General features: G+C 43.1%; 1 protein-coding gene across 1 annotated transcript in view; it reads right to left on the bottom strand.

Moving 5' to 3' along the window:
• Positions 1 to 18,314, bottom strand: part of STK31 (serine/threonine kinase 31) — a 462,200-nt gene that overhangs the window by 234,571 nt on the left and 209,315 nt on the right. The window contains exon 9 of the mRNA XM_073630106.1: positions 12,786 to 12,945. Coding sequence (XP_073486207.1) covers positions 12,786 to 12,945 — 160 coding nt within the window. The remainder of the gene's footprint in view (positions 1 to 12,785; positions 12,946 to 18,314) is intronic.

Here is an 18,314-nt window from a genome sequence, read left to right as displayed (position 1 = left end):
ATTTGTTTCCACATTGTGTCTCTCATAGTTGAGGTATACCTATGATGACAATTACAGGCCTCTCTCATCTTTTTAAGTGGGAGAACTTGCACAATTGGTGGCTGACTAAATACTTTTTTGCCTCACTGTAAGTACCTCATCAGTGTCAATCAGTACTGCCTCATCAGTGAAGGAGAAAACTTACTTATTTACAAAGTTTTGTAATAGAAACCAAGAAAAACTTTTTTTTTTTTTCAAAATTCTCAGTCTTTTTTTATTTGTAGTGCAAAAAATAAAAACCCCAGTAGTGATCAAACACCACCAAAATAAAGCTCTATATATGTGAAAAAAATGATAAAAATTTAGTTTGGGTAATTTGTCATTCAAAATGCGACAGCGCTGAAAGCTGAAAATTGGCCTGGGCAGGAAGGGGGGAAAGTGTACTGTATTGAAGTGGTTAATAAGTACTGAAACTGAGACAAAAGTTCTGTAAAATTGTATAATGAGAAAAGTGAGAGCCTCTGAATGTTCTAGTTTAACTTCTTGGCTCTGGCCACACGCAAAATATGCGGCCTCTTGGCGACTGGTCCTTGGCACTGCATATTTGTGTGAATTGCTGTCAATACAGTTGTGCGGAGAGCGCGGGTGGTGCGCACTCCTGACACAGTTACCGGCACCTAACCGAAACCTTGCAGTTCACGTGATCGCCATGATTGGTTGTCAATCCTCCCGGCGTCATAAACCTCTTAAAGGGCCAGAAGGCACCAGCATGAAGAGGTTAAATGAAAAAAAATTTGTGGTAGTGGCAGTTTGTGACTACATGTGTGAAGATGACGCCTTTCTTACATGTCCTGTGTGTTTGTATAAGAGAGGGAGAGATTCCATCTCCCCCTCCAGTTTCTGTGAAAACCAGTGTTTTTTTGCTTTTGGACCATTTAAGAAATGTGTGATGTATTCTGCAAAAAAAAGTCTTAGCTGAAATTGTAATTTTCACTGTGTTAATCGTACACTCATTTGAAACAAAGGAAAGAAAAGAAAATGGCTGATTGGGGTTGACACTTTAAATTCCTGAAAAGCAGCCATGATTATAGTTAAACGATTAGCTCTCCATTCCAGCCTACTGGAGGTGGAAAAGGAAGAGGATATGGAGTACAATTTAAGCACCACCAACCGACAAAACCGTGTTGCACCCCTTTAATGGCAGTGATTTGCACAAGTTAGTTGATTAGTAAATTTCAGCATGTTATATTTGTGCCCAAGCTTAGACTATATTTACTTAACAGCATAAGATGGGACAATAGTGAATGCTCACACTTGAGATGAACAATGCATGTCTACTTTGTATTGTCCTTTAATTGTAATGAAGTGTAATATTCTAGAATACAACACTAATGGTTTTGAAGTTTTCTCATTAGTACAGGAGGAACCAGATATGTTCCTAAAAGTTAAAGAAGTTTGCAAGAGCTGTATAGTTGAGATGGGACAAGAGGCTGAGACAGATAAAATCGGTATGGATCTGGTGTTGTATAATCCTTGTGCACAAATGTGAATACATTATAAATGTTATTGTGAATGTTAATTAGGCCATGGTGAATTAATGACAACCTTTAATGGACATCCTTTAATGAAAATCCACATGGTGACAATTAATTGATATGAGCTCATTTAACCTCTTCAGCTCTGGAAAGTTTACCCCCTTCATGACTAGGCCATTGACTGATATGGCACTGCGCTACTTTAACTGACAATTGCGCAGTCGTGCGACGCTGTACACAAATTGAGCTCCTTTTGGTGGTATTTGATCACCTCTGTGGTTTTTATTTTTTTGCGCTATAAAACAAAAAAAAAAAAAGACAACAATATTTTTTTGTTTCTGCTATAAAACACATCCAATAATAATAATAAAAAAAAATCTAATTTCTTCTTCAAATGTAGGCCAGTATGTATTCTGCTACATATTTTTGGTAAAAAAAAATCCCAATAAGCGTATATTGATTGGTTTGCGCAAAAGTTAGAGAGTCTATAAACTATGGGATAATTTTATGTAATATTTTATCCTAGTAATTTTTTTACTAGTAATTGCGGTGATCAGCGACTTATAGCGGGACTGCAACATTGCGGCAGACAAATCAGACACTAAGTAACACTTTTTTGGGGACCAGTGACACTAATACAGTGATCAGTGCTAAATATTATATGCACTGTAACTGTACTAATGACACTGACAGGGAAGGGGTTAACATCAAGGGCAATCAAAGGGTTAAATGTGTTCCATGGGAGTGCTTTCGAACTGTGTGTGTGTGTGTTTGTGTGTGGGGGGGTCTCTGTCTTCTTTTGTCACAGAACAGCGATCTACTTTGTTTACATAAGCAGACCGCCGTTCTGTCTGCCTCAGGAATGATCGGCAGGTCTCAGCAGACAGACATCAGGTCCAATCACAGCGGAAGCGGGTCACTGGCGGTGCACGCTCTACACCTAGGAAACTAAACCACGTACAGGTATGTGATTTCACGCTAAAGGGCCGCCCTGCCGCAGTATATATTCGTGAGGCGGTCCGGAAGCAGTTAAATACTGGTAACAGAAAGGGCACTCAAGTCAACAAAACAATGGCCATATGTTGTGTAATATGGTTTGTGAAATATGTCTTTGTGTAATATGTGTTTTGGTTTTAACCATTTGTTTACTTTTAAGAGGGAAATGTAATGATACCACATTAAGACCCCTTTCACCCGCCTGCATCCGATCCGGGCCATCTAAAAAGACAGATGGGGGCCAATTCTGACATTTCTCTCATATGTATAGAAATCTGTGTTTTTTTTCTAGAAAATTATGGGGGAAAAAAAAAAAAAAAACACTTTAGTGAATGTAAAAAAAAAAAAAAAATGTACCCAAATTTTTTTGTATAATGTGAAAGATGATGTTTCGCCAACACGCTGCGACAGAGTGTGGAAAGAAATGCAGATAACTGGCAAGTTTGTTTACATGTGCTCAGCAATGACTGGACACAGATGATCACATGGTAAAGGGCTGCTGTGATTTGATCTGTTATCAAATGTGACCAATCGCGCTGGGGGGGGGGGTGCCAGTGGATCTGGTAGGATATCCATGGACCCCAGAGCCATACCGTAGCCATCTTTCAGCTATATTAATATATATAGCTAGACTTCCGGTTCCGGCGCCGCATGGAGTAGCTGTCTCTCCTCACAGCTCTCGCAACCAGGACAAAAATCTGCATAAAAAACCGGCCCAGAAGCCCGCATCCACCCTCAAGCAACTCGGGCTCCAGCACCCAATACATGGACCGTTTTGTAGAACTCCGCGGCCCCCGTACCAACACGGCCCAGACGGCGGCCCAACCGCAAATCGAGGCCCCGGCTTCGGCCTACACGGACCTGCACACAGGCGCCCAGCCGGCAGACATGGAAGTAAGTGGCAGTGCAGCCCCACACACACATCTCCTCAGGCCTCCCAAGCTCAATCACAGCCACAATCCGTCTCTCCTCAGGCCCCTCTCTCTCAGGCCTTTCAATTATCAGCCCCCTCTCCACAGCTCACAGGGGACCATGCTACAGAGCGCATAGCACAGGCAGTGGCAGCTCTCCTGTCCCCCATGATCTCAACATCTGTGGAAAACGCTGTAAATGCGGGGATGAAGCAAATTAAGGCCCAGCTAGGAGAGCATAACACCAGGCTACATGAGCTAGAACATCGCCTTTCAAACATGGAAGAAGAGATGTACCAAGCCCAAGCCACAGAACAAGCGCAGGACAAGACAAATCAATACATAATACAAAAACTTGATGATTTGGAAAATAGGTCCAGAAGGAGCAACCTGCGATTCGTGGGGATACCCGAATCGCTACAATCTTCTGCCTTATCAGACCTTTGCTCCAGACGCATCCCTGAGGCGCTAGGCATAACGAGCCCCTGCACGGTAGAACGCGCCCATAGAATGGGACCATACAATGAAGAGCGCAAGAATCCTCGCCCCATCATTGCTAAATATCTAAACTACTCCGACAAAGCTCTCATCCTCCAAAAATTTAGACAAACCCGCACACTCCAAATTGATGGTGTGAGGGTTCTGATCTTCGCCGACTACTCCATCGAGGTCTCAAAAAAACGCAAAGCCTTCCAACAGATATGCACAGAACTTTTCAAGCAACAAATAAAATTCACTCTAGCATTCCCAGCCACCCTACGCCTCAAGACACCCAGTGGTGAACAGCTATCCTTCCAGGACCCACCAGAAGCGGAAGCATACGTGCGATCGTTACTCTCCAACACTCAACAGCAAACCCCCTCCAAGGGCACCCCACTCAACCGCTCCCTGGACCAACGGAGTCCACGCAAAGATTCCCCCAAACGCTTCAGATCTTCATACCCGGACCAACATCGCTTCACTCCTCGCTGAACTGAACATTGCAACCGCCATTGCGGGCTACCTAATATAACCTACGGACAGAGTATCAACTTGTCCCTTCTCAGGTTTTCTACCTTCCCTTTTACGGCATCACGTAATGTATAATGCTATATGTTTTGACTGTTCTCAGTTCTCAGAATTATTATCATTATCTCAGGCAATACCTGTTTGAACACAGTTTTTTTTTTTTCTATACGGTTATGCTCCCCTGGTCTCACTGTGTACGGCAACGTCCACCCTCACCCCCCCCCCCCCCTAAAATTCCAGGTTTAAACGCATCTAGAGATGCCTGCCACCCTTCCACGGGCCAATTGGACCCCAAACCATAACTGTCCTGTTATGGGAGTTGACTTACACAGTGATCCCATGCGGAAAAAAGTGAAGTTCTCAGCATTATTGTTTATGTTATTCGTTATGTTGTCTTCTCTTTATGGCATACCCCCCCTCTCCCTCCTCCCCCTTCTACAGGGCCCAAAACATCTCTCCCACACATCTAGAATGCCTCTTGACCACTACAAAAATGGCATACTTCTTGCCATAGCTGGTATTTCCACTCACCATCCACAAAACGATAAATTGTCATTATCTGCCCATACCCTTCACAACCCCCCCCCAACATGAAAATAATCTCATGGAACGTGAAGGGTCTCAGATCCCCTCAAAAAAGAATGAAAATTCTTAGGCACCTTAGACGGCTCAAAACCGATATAGCCCTACTCCAGGAGACACACCTTTCAGCCCCTGACTTCCACCGCATGAAGAAACTCTGGGTAGGCACTGTACTAGGCTCCGAGGCAACAGGACGCAAAGCTGGCGTCCTCCTACTCATACATAAAAATCTCCCCTGCTCAATCCTGTCGACAAAAACCGACAATCAGGGCCGTCTGCTCACCACACATGTAAAAGTAGGCTCTAAAGAACTTATAATCACAAATGTATATGCCCCCAACAGCCCAGGCAAGCAATTTTATTCAGACCTCTCCGGTTGGCTCCTAGAAAACATTCACCTCCCACACCTAATCGGAGGGGACTTCAACGACACCCTCCATCAGATAGATGACAGATCCTCACCAAAAAACTCAAATCCACGCGCCAACCCTCCCGCCCCCTCTCTCTTCGCAAACACCATGGATTCTATTCATCTACAGGACCTATGGCGTCTATCCCACCCAACAGACAGGGAATTCACATTCTTCTCCAACCCACACAAAGTATTCACAAGAATAGATTATTTCTTTGGCTCTGACAACCTAATCCCTTTTCTCCAGAACACCGCAATACACGACATAACCATTTCCGACCACGCTCCCATAGAGGTAACTCTCGATAATCTAAACTTACCCCCACACCCCAACATCTGGCGGTTCCCTTCCTTCCTTCACAATAACACTGACTTCCAACAATATATGTCCGAGGCATGGACGGAATACTCTCTAAACAATGCCCCTCACATACATGACCCCAACCTATTCTGGGACGCCGGTAAAGCCTTCCTAAGAGGCCGTATCATCTCCTATACAACCTCCTTTAAACGTAACACCCTGTCCAAATACAAAGCAGCCAGCTCACGCCTTCACCAGGCACAACGAACTTTATACACCGCGGACTCTCCAGCCAATCGTTTGGAATGGCAGGCAGCAAAAAGGGATTTCGATACATGGGCAAACACCCTTGAACACACCAAACAGGCTTACATAGAAGCCACCTTTCACAATTTTGGAAACAAAGCGGGCAAACTCCTATCCCGTCTATGCAAAGGCCCGTTCCGCCCTACCCACATTACATCACTTCGCGATAGCACAGGCGCCCTCCACTCCACAAACAATTAACAAAGTCATGCAATAATTTTACTCTACGCTCTACGCCCCAGACCCCATAGACACACAAAAAGCACGCGCTTTCCTAGAAAAAATAACCATGCCTAAGATTTCCACACTACAATTAGAATCCCTTAACGCTCCTATAACCCCCACTGAAATATCAACAACCATTCGCCACCTGACCCTCTCCAAGGCCCCAGGCCCAGACGGCTTCACCAGTGAATTTTACAGGACCCTACAACCCCTTCTGGAACCCACCCTCCTCCAAGTATACCAGAATATCTGGTCAGGGGGAGCTTACATACAGTCGGGAAACCAGGCTCTTATAAAATTACTATCCAAAAAGGGTAAAGACCCCCAAGAACCAGGCTCATACAGGCCCATATCACTTCTCAACCTAGATGTGAAAATCCTCTCAAAAATTATGGCCACCAGGCTGGCAGACATTGTCCCTTCTTTAATTCACCCCGCTCAATCAGGCTTCGTAAAAGGTAGAATCGCCACCCTCAATATTCGAAAAGTCATGATGGCCCTAGAACATGCACTTCACCACCCAAACACCAACCACGCCATTATCACATTAGACGCAGAAAAGGCCTTCGACAACGTTAGCTTCGACTGGCTATCTATGACAATGTCTAAGATGGGATTTACTGGCCCATTCAATCACCTCATCTCTGCTATGTACAAAGCCCCAACAGCAAAATTAGTGGTAGCAGGCCTCATGTCAGAAGAATTTCGTCTCCACAAGGGCACTCGCCAAGGATGTCCCCTATCCCCGCTCCTTTTTAATATCGCCCTTGAACCCCTTTCCAGATATTTAACATCAGCAGCCCCCTTGCATGGCATAAAAATAGGCACACATGATATGCGCACATCCCTATTTGCTGACGACGTCCTCATATTCTCGGCCAACCCCCCCTCAGATATGTTAACTATTAAAAGGGTGTTCGATGAATTCCGCTTGTGCTCTGGCCTTCGGATCAATTACAGCAAAAGCGAAATTCTTCCCATTGGCACTCACTCTGTACCACAATGGACCCAACAATCTATTTTCCCAGTCGCGAAATCCCATATCACCTATTTAGGGATAAAAATAGGAAAAATTCCTTCATCATTGTACCATCTAAACTACCCTCCTTTACTATCAAAAATTTCTGAAGAATTAAATGCCTGGATGGACCTGCCCCTCTCGCTCTTGGGAAGATGCCACCTGGTAAAAATGGTCAGCTTCGCAAGACTACTATACCCATTGCAAACTATTCCGTTACTGCTACATCATAAAGATGTGACTTCGCTCAATGCCTCTTTAACAAAATTCCTTTGGCGAAACAAAAGACCACGCATTGCTCTAAAAAAACTACATCTTCCCAGGCGCGAAGGGGGCATCAGTTTACCACACATCAGAATGTACAATATAGCATGCCTGCTAAGAACCAGCATAGACTGGATAACGCAATCCTCCCGCTACTCAAATTTCTCCCTGGAATCCAACATGGCCCACCCTTACTCGTTAGTGGGCCTTCTACACTGCAGATGGAAGTCAGTCCCCCCCTCCCACCAACATAATCTATTATTAAGAGACACAGCGGTGGCTTGGAGAGAAGCAATGAAAATACTTAAGTCATCTCCTTTCATGTCATCACATCTCCCGATCCAAGGTAATCCGGCCTTCCCACAAGGACTAGATCACGAACCTTTCAGAATATGGGAATGAAAAGGCTTAACAAAATTCTCTTCCCTTTGCAACATCCAGACGGGCCGACCACTGCCATTTACCAACATTGCGGAAACCTTCGCTCTCCCTACCACTCATACCTTTCATTATAGGCAATGCATCAGCTTCCTAAAAGAGACATGCAAACAAGCAGATAAAAGATTCCAAACAAACATCATAGACCAAATGATATCAAACAACTCGTACAAGATCTCGGACATCTACGAACCCCTTCTACTTAAGTCATCCTCACCTCTTTCAGCATCATCGATAAAAAACTGGAATAAAGATTTCCCGGACTCCAACTTAGTGGAAAAAATCTTACAAGGCCTCAACTCTGTACAAAAGCTAACACCCAATGAAATATGGAGAGAAACACAATTGAAAATAGCTCACAGAGCTTATATGCCCTTCTCATCGACAAAATCAGACATGAGCAAAGCCTTCTGCCCACTGTGCCACACCCGGAAACCTTCCCTGGCCCATCGCTTCTGGGACTGCTCCTACATTTCAATTTTTTGGGACCAAGTTCTGGCCTACATATTCGAAGTGACTCTATTAAAATTACCCAAGGACCCGCTACTCCTTATCTTTGGCTACTGGGACCCAATACTCCTACCCTGGTCAAAATACACCGTCAGCGTCACAACCCCCTCAGGGAATTTAAAAGTCAACGCCTCACACAAAGGGTGGTCCCTAACCTGTCTTCTAATCGCAAGAAGAATAATCTTGAGAAACTGGATCTCGCCATCGCACCCCAACATCACCCAAGTCAAACGAGAGCTATCACACCTACTTACCAAAGATCGCATCAACACGGACTTCAAACAGAAATCCTCCTCAGACCGCTTTCACTCTAAATGGCACACCTTTATACTCTCATCCCTCTCCCAAGAGGAAATAGCAAATGTGAGCCAATCCACCTTCTCATACCACGACTCCTACCAGCCGATGCAAAACAAGAAAACATCCCCACAAGAGGCTACTTCCTAACTCCTAACCTCATACTTCACATGGCCCCCCCCCCCTTTTCTCCTAGTTTGAGTTCTCCTCTCACCCATAGGTTCTCCTATTAATATCAAGTAATCTAGTATTCACAGAGAATGTCTAATCGGATCCATCCAGGCATTTAACATATTAGTCAATTATCTACTCTATTAGGATCTATCTAGCTTTATCCATCCAATCACCCCTTATAGGCATACACTCCTGAAAACTACGGCTCTCTTTCTTTTCTTTTTTTTAGACTTGAGTTAACACCGTAATGTCTATATTATCTGTGAATGTACAAAACTATCAAAATATCTGTATACAACAATATATGTCATACCTTTTATTTTATGTTTGTTGGAAAAAACGAAATAAAAACTTCTTGGAAAAAAAAAAAAAAAAAAAAAAAAAAAAAAAAAATAATATATATAGCTTTCGCAGTAATGAAATTATTCATAGTTGTTGGTTTTGGTTTATATTACAGTCCAATCAAAGATCTTCATGTTACTGCAGTGGTTGCAAATTTTGAAGTAAATACTATCAGATGAAGTGCTCTAAATATAATAAATATGTTTAGTTATATCTGACCCTCAGCGAACCCTTTGGCTACAATTTGATACACTTGAGTTTTCATAAAAATTTTGTGGAAAAGCAATATGAGATAGGTTTTTCCTCAATCCTCCCTTGGGTTTGGGAATGGCATATAGAGTATGGTGACACATATGCATGGGCAATTTGTACACACATACTGGGGCCAGTGTAGACAAGAGCCAGTTAGCCTGCCAGAATGTCTTTAGTGTGTGGAGAAGAGCTTCGTACACAGAGGAAACATACACATTAAGTGTTGCAACCAAAACAATTTACCTTTAATGTAGAAAACGGTTTTTCTTTACTGTTAGGGCAGGCCACTAGTGATTAGTGATTAGTGATTTGCCTGTTCAGAAATCTATAATGGGCATTGTTAATTCTGAAATTTTGGGAAACAAACTAATGACAGCAGCAACCCTTTATAAAGACCTTGCCACTTAGCAGCTGAACTGTTTGTGCAAGCTCCATCTGCTATGATGGCCAAATGCCTGAACTGTTCCATCTGATATTATGGTCAAGTACCTAAAACTGTCTGTACAAATAAGCTAAAGTATATACACAGTCAAAACTTTTAACAGTTGTTCTGTCTCAGGGCTGCTTAGATGCCTGTACCTGGTTCGATCAAGTGTTAAGCCACAAAGAGGGGGGCCCCGTCCCTTGATGAAAAGGCAGCTATAGCAAAATATTGGTTATATTTTCTAATATTATTACATTTAGCTGTAATGAATTACAGAAAAAAAAAAAATGCACTGATCAATGTATAAATGACACTGGCAGGGAAGGGCTTAACACTAGGTGACGATGAAGGGGTTAACACTAGGGGACGATCAAGGGGTTAATTGTGTTCTGTCTGGGAGCTGGGCTCACAGAGGCAACACAGAGATCACTAGGAACTAGGATCATTAAGTCACTAGAAACTGATCACTAATCACTGGGAACATCAGATCTCAATATTGTCCCGTCAGAACGGGGGATCTGCCTTGTTTACATAGGCAGATCCCTCGTTCTGCCTCTGTACCGCGATCACAGGGGGCCGGCAGACATCGAGGGCACACTCCCGCAGCGTGGCTCTGGTGCGCGACTTCAGCGGTGCACGAGTGTACACAATATCTATTACGCGAAACGACGTACAGGTACGCCCTGCCGCAGTATATGTGCGGTGGGTGATCCTAAAGTGGTTAAGTATTTATTAATTACAAAAAATTGAATTCGTGTTTCTAAGTTTAATGCAGCTTTTAATGCCTTTACAGCTCAAAATTATCTGTAAATGAGAGACCACGAGTTATTGCTCTTGCTGCGGCATGGGTGGTGATATATCACACACTTACATACACCTTTGCACTCTGTGTGTGCATTTACATCTGTATGTGTGAGAGCTAGGAGTGCTTTTAATTTTTATTGTAATTTTACTTAAAAAAAAAAAAAAAAAACACTTTTTTTCATTTACAGTCATAACTATCACAAGGTGGCTAACAAGCCTCCATGTGATAGCAAGCAGCAGGTGACCGGTACTCCTTTTGGACACATTAGGAGCCTATTTTGACCCCTAAATTCTCCCCTGCATTCTTCTCCAGCCAATCAAGCACATTGGGTGCTTGATTCATTATGTACCTAGCTTTTTTTTTCGGGAGTCTGACAGCTGTGAGACCAGAAATACTGAGAAGCACTTCAAATTTTGCACAAAGCAGAAATGAGTTTACAGCTGTTACTGCAGTCATGAATGTTTTTCATTCTGTTCACATTTTGGACTACTACCACAATGTATGTCCAAAATGCTGGACTAGTTGAGGGTTTTTGGAAGTTGTGCGTTTTGATTTTTGTGTTTTTTTGTTGTTTTGAGAAGATTGTTGTGTAACCGGTGAGGGGGTTGAGCAAACCTCTTTGGTGGACGAAGACTTTTGCACCCAGTCTTTGTAAAGGATCTCCTGCATATGAGAATAAAGTGAAAATGAAAAGTTTTGGAGCCCCATGGACCACACCCAAAAAACTTGAGGCATGGTTGACTCTGGCTGTTTTACATGTAGGATGTCACGCACTAAAACTGTGAGGGTCCCAACTGTTGTTTTTTAGGCCTGAGAGATGCCAAGTGAATGTGCTTCCTCCAGCAAAGATTTAAATTAAGAGGACACCTCCTCCTCTGATTCCTCTTCTTCTCCCTCTTCTTCCAAAGCCTGTAAGGAGGGTTGTGCAGGGCTGGACATATAAATAGAAAAACATCCAACAATCAATCCAAAGAACTTCCCAAAAAGGACTGACAGTCAATGGTTTTAACTATGAAGACCTCCTACTACTGGGTAATCTTCAGGAAACTGTAAAAACATACACAAGAGGGAGCAAACTGCTAGTGCATTACCACCAAATATCATTTATTAAAAACACACAACAGTGTTATACTCACAAAATTGGAATAAAATCAAGCAGATCAAGTAAACCGCTCCAGCAGGTGAGATGGGTATCTCATCTGATGCCACGCTGTGGAAAGGCTTAAGCGTTTTAGGGGACAGACCCCCCTCCTCAGAGCTAACCCAACCAAGTAGTGAGCCACTATTTGAGTGTTTGCACATGGAGGACACGGCCCACTCAACAAGCAGCTGGGTGGGGACAACCTTAACCCCCTCACCGGTTACACAATTTCCTCAACCATAAAAAAAAAAAAAAAATCACGCACACAAAAAGCAAATACACACAACTTCCAAAACCAAAATCCCAAAAAGTGCACAATGAAAAAGGTATTGTATACAGGAGGCAAAAAGTGAATGACCCCAACAGAAGTGATCAGCGCACTGGGAGACCCCACATTGCAAAGTCAGTGCCTACAAAAGATGCGCATCTCTTAACCACTTAAGAACTGCCCTCCGCAGGGCAGGTATATACTGTGGCAGGGCAGCCCTATTGCGAGAAACGACGTACCTGTACATCGTTCTGTGCACGAGACACAGTGCAAGCGCCCGCTGCGTGGGTACGGCGGCCACACCCGCGATCACTCCTTAGAGAGGCAGAATCCCTGCCTAAGCAAAGCAGATCCCGGTTCTGACAGGAGAGTACAGACAGATGGTCTGTGCACTAGGCATTTGCGTTCCTTTGTTTATACATTATGCAGGGCAGGAATACAGTTTTGTGATTTACCAGTATTCATAGTCTGAAGGCAAAGTAAGACCCCATTGGTTTAATTAACCTTCCTGTGATGAACGATAAAGAAAAACTGCACAATGCAAAGCCAAACTATTTACAAACAGGCTCTTATATCAAAAGGAAAGAAAGCTCCTACCACATCGTTGCAATCCTGGATCATTTCCTGTGCCAAGTGGTACTCTTTCCAATTATCCTCTAGATTCTTTAAAGTCGATGGAGCAGAGAGAGGTTTCTCAGTGACAACCTTCACAGCCTCCAGGAGATCATCAGCTACACTCATGCATTCATTATCACATCTGTTAAAAGGAAAAAACAGTTCATAATATAAGTGTAGCAAGAAAAAAAATAAAGCCAAAAAAGGGCTGTTTAGGGAAAGTAAAGTCTTAGCATTAAATTCTTAGAGTAAATTTCCTTCTTTTAACAGAATACAACATGACAAGCTAAAAGGTTTGCTGAAAAGGAGGATGATCTTAGGCATCTTTCAAACTTGTGTTACTGCTTGAAGTGATCTGAAAATAAATCCACAGTGGATCACTTTTCAGAGGGCGGTATAGCAGTAGCTAAAAGTATTAAAATTACGTTGAATTCATAAAAACATGTATATTTTATTACAAAAGGTAATTTAAAATATAAAGAGTCAAATCACAAATCATATCAATCTATAGATATTTTTTAGGTAAAGAAGCAAATGGCAATTGTCATCTATCCAAAAAGCCAACACGTTGCCGCTTCTTCAGGACTTCACATTCAAATGAGAGATGCCTCGTTACATGTAATTTCAATCTAAGTGTCAAAAATGCAAATATATGTACATTGCATAGGTCGGTATCTAGAATTTGACTATACATCAATAATCATACTATAAAGATATAGATGCTATCCAGTATGGGAGGGGAGGAGACGAGAGAACAAAAAAAAAAAAAAAAAAAACACGCATGTACTTACACTTAACAATAATGTATAGTTGGGAAGATGATCACGGACCCTAAGGCTTTGGGGAGGCACACGAGGACAGCAAACTGAAAGCATCCTCCAGGTTATCTGACACTCAGGTCACAAGAGTCCACAGAGGTAGACAAACAGCATTCACAGCGTCACCCTGAACTACCTATGCGATTGAGTGTGAAGGATGTTTGATGGACTGGCCAGGTTATGTGAGTAATAGCAGTTACTGCTTGAGCTGACAAGCATCCCAGTACTTCTTATGTGGCATATATGATTATTGGGACAAAGAACATAGGAGTTTGATTATCTAATGCTCACATAGCTACAGATACCTGGCGATTGTCATGTTTAGAGAATTTCCACTGCAAGTCAGGGATATTGACTGCCTTTACTTACAGCAGGTAAAAAGTATTGAACGCATCACCATTTTGCTAGCTAAATATATTTCTAAAGGTGCTATTATTATTGACATGAAATTTTCACCACGTCCGTAACAACTCATATAATCCATACATACAAAGAAATCAAAACAAATAAGTTACGTTACATGTAAAATGGAATGACACAGGGAAAGAGTATTGAACAAGCTAACTGAAATTTATTTAACCACTTCAGCCCCGGAAGATTTGGCTGCTGAATGACCAGAGCATTTTCTGCGATTCAGCACTGCGGTGCTTTAACGGACAATTGCGCGGTCGTGCGGCGCTGTACCCAAACAAAATTGATGTCCTTTTTTTCCCCACAAATAGAGCTTTCTTTTGGTGGTATTTGATCATCTCTGTGGTTTTTATGTTTTGCGCTATAAACAAAAAAAAAAAAAATAATATTTTGTACTTTTTGCTATAATAAATATCCTCTTTTTATTTTATAAAAAAAAAAGAATTTTTTTTTCTCAGTTTAGGCCGATATGTATTCTTCTACATATTTTTTGTAATAAAAAAAGCAATTAACGTATATTGATTGGTTTGCGCAAAAGTTATAGTGTCTACAAAATAGGGGATAGATTAATAGCATTTTTATTATTTCTTTTTTTTTTTTTTTTACTAGTAATGGGGGTGATCTGTGATTTTTAATCGTGAATGCGACATTATGGCAGACACATCGGACAATTTTTATTTTTTGGGGACCATTGGCATTTATACAGCGATCAGTGCTATAAAAATGCATTGATTACGGTAAAAATGTCACTGGCAGCGGGGGGGTTAACACTAGGGGGCGATCAAGGGGTTACCTGTGTTCCCTGGTGTCTGTTCTAACTGAAGAGGGGATGGGGCTAGCTAGGGGAAGAGATATATCGGTGTTCATACTCTGTATGAACACACGATCAGTCTCTTCTCCCCTTAGAAAACCGGGATTTCTGTGTTTACACAGAGAGATCCCGGTTCTCGCCGTGTCATGAGCAATCGCGGGAGCCCAGCGGTCCTTGCATCGGCTCCGGAGGCAAGCAGCGGGCGGGCCCCTAGTTGCCAAAAAAAGAAGCAACGTAACATAACAGAGATTCGCGCAGCCGAACCATGTTGCCGCAGTATAACTGTGGTGGCTGGTCGGCAAGCGGTTAATACTTCATACAAAACACTTTGTTGGTAATGAAAGCTTCAAGACCCTTCTGTATGGAGAAACTAGTCGCATATATTGCTCAGGTGTGACTTTGGCCCATTTTTCCACAGTCTTCAAATCTTGAAGGTTCCATGGGCCTCTTCTATAAACTCTGATCTTTAGTTCTTTCCATAGTTTTTCTATTGGATTCAAGTCAGGTGATTGTCAGGGCTATTCTAGCAGCTTTATTTTCTCTCTCTGAAACCAATTATTCCTTGGCTTTGTGTTTGGGATCATCGTATTGCTGAAATGTCCACCCTTGTTTCATCTTCCTCATCCTGGTAGATAGCAGCAGATTTTTATCAAGAATGTCTTGGTACATCTTTTCTATTCATCCTTCCTTCAATGACATGAAGTTTGCTAGTACCATATGCTGAAAAACAGCTCCACACCATGATGTTCCCACCTCCAAACTTCACTGATGGTATTGGGGTGATGTGCTGTGCCATTTGACCCCCAAACATGGTGTATATTATGGCATCCAAAGAGCTCAATTTTGGTCTCATCTGAGCAGACTATATGCTCCCAGAATTTCACAGGCTTGTCTAAGGCTCGGTTCACACTGGGGCGACTTGGGATCCGACTTGTACGCCCTCAAGTCGCCCCAAGTCGCTTTGTATTTAGATTAACATGGTAGGCAATGGGAGCGTCTTAATTGACACTACTGAAGTCGCTCCGACTTCAGAAAAGGTTCCTGTACTACTTCTATCCGACTTGTAGGCGACTTGTACCCATTCAACTCAATGTAAGTCGCCTGCAAGTCGGATCTCTCTGTAAAGTCAAGCGACTTTGCAGAGAAAACCCCTCCCTCCCCCCCTCCCTCCCAGAGAGGTGATTGGCCACAGGCAAAGTCGCCTGTCATGGAGGCGACTTCAAGTCGCCTCGTAATTTGCCGAAGTCGCGCTGAAGTCGCGCTAAAGTCGCGCTGAAGCCGCGTTGAAGTCGCGGTACAAAGTCGCGCTAAAGTCGTGTTGCCCATGTGTGAACCGACCCTAAATGTTGTACAGCACACTTTAAAGGAGCTTCAGCATGCTTTTTCTTCAGCAATTGAGTCTCGTGTGGTGAGCGTGCGGGCCATGGTGGGTGAGTGCATTACTTGTTTTCTTTGAAATTCCAGCTCTTTCTGAAGTTCTCCACAAGTGGTCCTTGACTCTTCTGATAATTTTTACTCCTGTCAGATATCTTGCAAAGAGCACCTGGTTGTGGCCGGTTTATGGTGAAATGATCTTTCCACAACTCCAAAGTTCTTTCCACTTCCAGGTTATGGCCCCAATAGTGCTCAGTGGAACATTCAGAAGTTTAAAATTCCTTCTGTAACCAATGCCATCAGTATGTCTTGAGAGAGCTCTTTGCTTTTACCAATCATGAGAGGTTTGTGTGACACCTTGATAATGAGACACCTTTTTATAGGCCATAGGTTGAGACTGAACCAGCTGATATTAATTTTCACTGATAAGGGGCAGGATTGTTTTCCAATTACTAGTAGATCTCAGCTGGTGCCTTGGCTTTCCATGCCTTTTTGCACTTCCCTTTCTTTATGTGTTCAATACTTTTTCCCTGTGTCATTTCATTTTAATACACAGAACGTATCTATTTTGGTTTCTTTGTATGTATGGATTGCATGGGTTGTTACCAACATATGGTGAATATTTCATGTCAATAGCACCTTTAGAAATAGATTTACCTAGAAAAAAATGTTTTTTTTTTTTTTTTATACTTGCCGTAAAATCCCTCTCTCTGAAGTTCATTGACGGACACAGCACTCAAATCTTGACCTTAGGGTTATAGCGCCACCATTAGGAGGGGACTAGGCAGAACATAGCAAAAAAAAAAAAGCAAAACACAGAACCACCCGGGGGCGGTCCTACTGACTATAACAATTCACTCTGCACCAAGCAGCTCAGTTCGTCAAAAAGCAGTACAAACATAAATAGGAGGGGTGGGTGCTGTGTCCGTCAATGAACTTCAGAGAAAGGGATTTTACAGTAAGTATAAAAAATCCCATTTTCTCTTTCGTTCATTGATGGACACAGCACTCTAATCTTGACCTTAGTGACATCCCCAAGCAGTGCCAAAACCGAGGGGTGGGAACACAGAGAAAATAAACTCCACCCACAACAAAAAGAACTCAGAGGAGTTACAACCTCAGACGGCCGCCCTGAAAACCTTGCAGCCGAAGCATGCATCCGAAGATACGCCCACATCGACCTTGTAGAATTTGGTGAAAGTGTGTACTGACGACCAGGTAGCCACCTTACACACCTGAGAAATGGACGCTTGATACCGGAAGGCCCAGGATGCACTAATTGCCCTGGTAGAATGCGCCGTGACGGAAAAAAGAGGCGTCCGCCCCCTTATGGCATAAGCCTGAACCACAATCTGTCTAATCCACCGAGAAATGGTGGCTGTTAAGATCGCCAGGCCCTTATTTGGGCCAGCCACTGAGACAAACAGAGAATCCAACCTCCGGAAGGGAGCTGTAGCAGACAGATACACCCTCAGAGCCCGGATCACATCCAAAGAATGTAAGGCAACCTCTTTGGGATGCGAAGGACGAGGACAAAAGGATGGAAGCACAATGTCTTCATTTAGGTGGAAGGCAGAAACTTCCTTTGGTAGAAAAGAGGGCTGTGAACGCAGCACCGCCTTATCATTGTGGCGAATCAAATAGGGAGCCTTGCATGACAAGGCAACCAACTCAGAGACCGGCCTTGTGGACGTAATAGCCACTAGAGAGACTTCTATCTGAGAGAGCGTTAGTAAAGGAATCTCCCTAATGTTCTCGAATGGTGGTTTCTGAAGCACCAAGAGCACCAAATTCAGATCCCATGGGGGCAGCGGCGGGCGTCTTGGAAGAACCACATGCCGAACCCCCTGAACAAACATACGCACTAATGAGTGCGTCGCCATTGGCCACTGAAAAAATACAGCCAAAGCTGATATCTGCCCCTTAATGGTGCTTAACGCGAGCTTCTGGTCTACCCTCCACTGCAGAAACAGCAGGATCTTGGAAATCGAGTATGAACATGGATGCCGACCCATCTTCTCACATGGGAGATGTAGGCCGTCCAGGTGCGATGATAAATCTTCCATGCCCTCACGCATGTGTTTGCAAATGCGTGCG

This window comes from Aquarana catesbeiana, linkage group LG05 (genome assembly GCF_042186555.1).
Source record: "Aquarana catesbeiana isolate 2022-GZ linkage group LG05, ASM4218655v1, whole genome shotgun sequence".
NCBI classification, from domain to species: domain Eukaryota; kingdom Metazoa; phylum Chordata; class Amphibia; order Anura; family Ranidae; genus Aquarana; species Aquarana catesbeiana.
The sequence above is the reverse complement of the archived record's forward strand: the minus strand, read 5'-3'. Positions and strand labels throughout refer to the sequence as shown.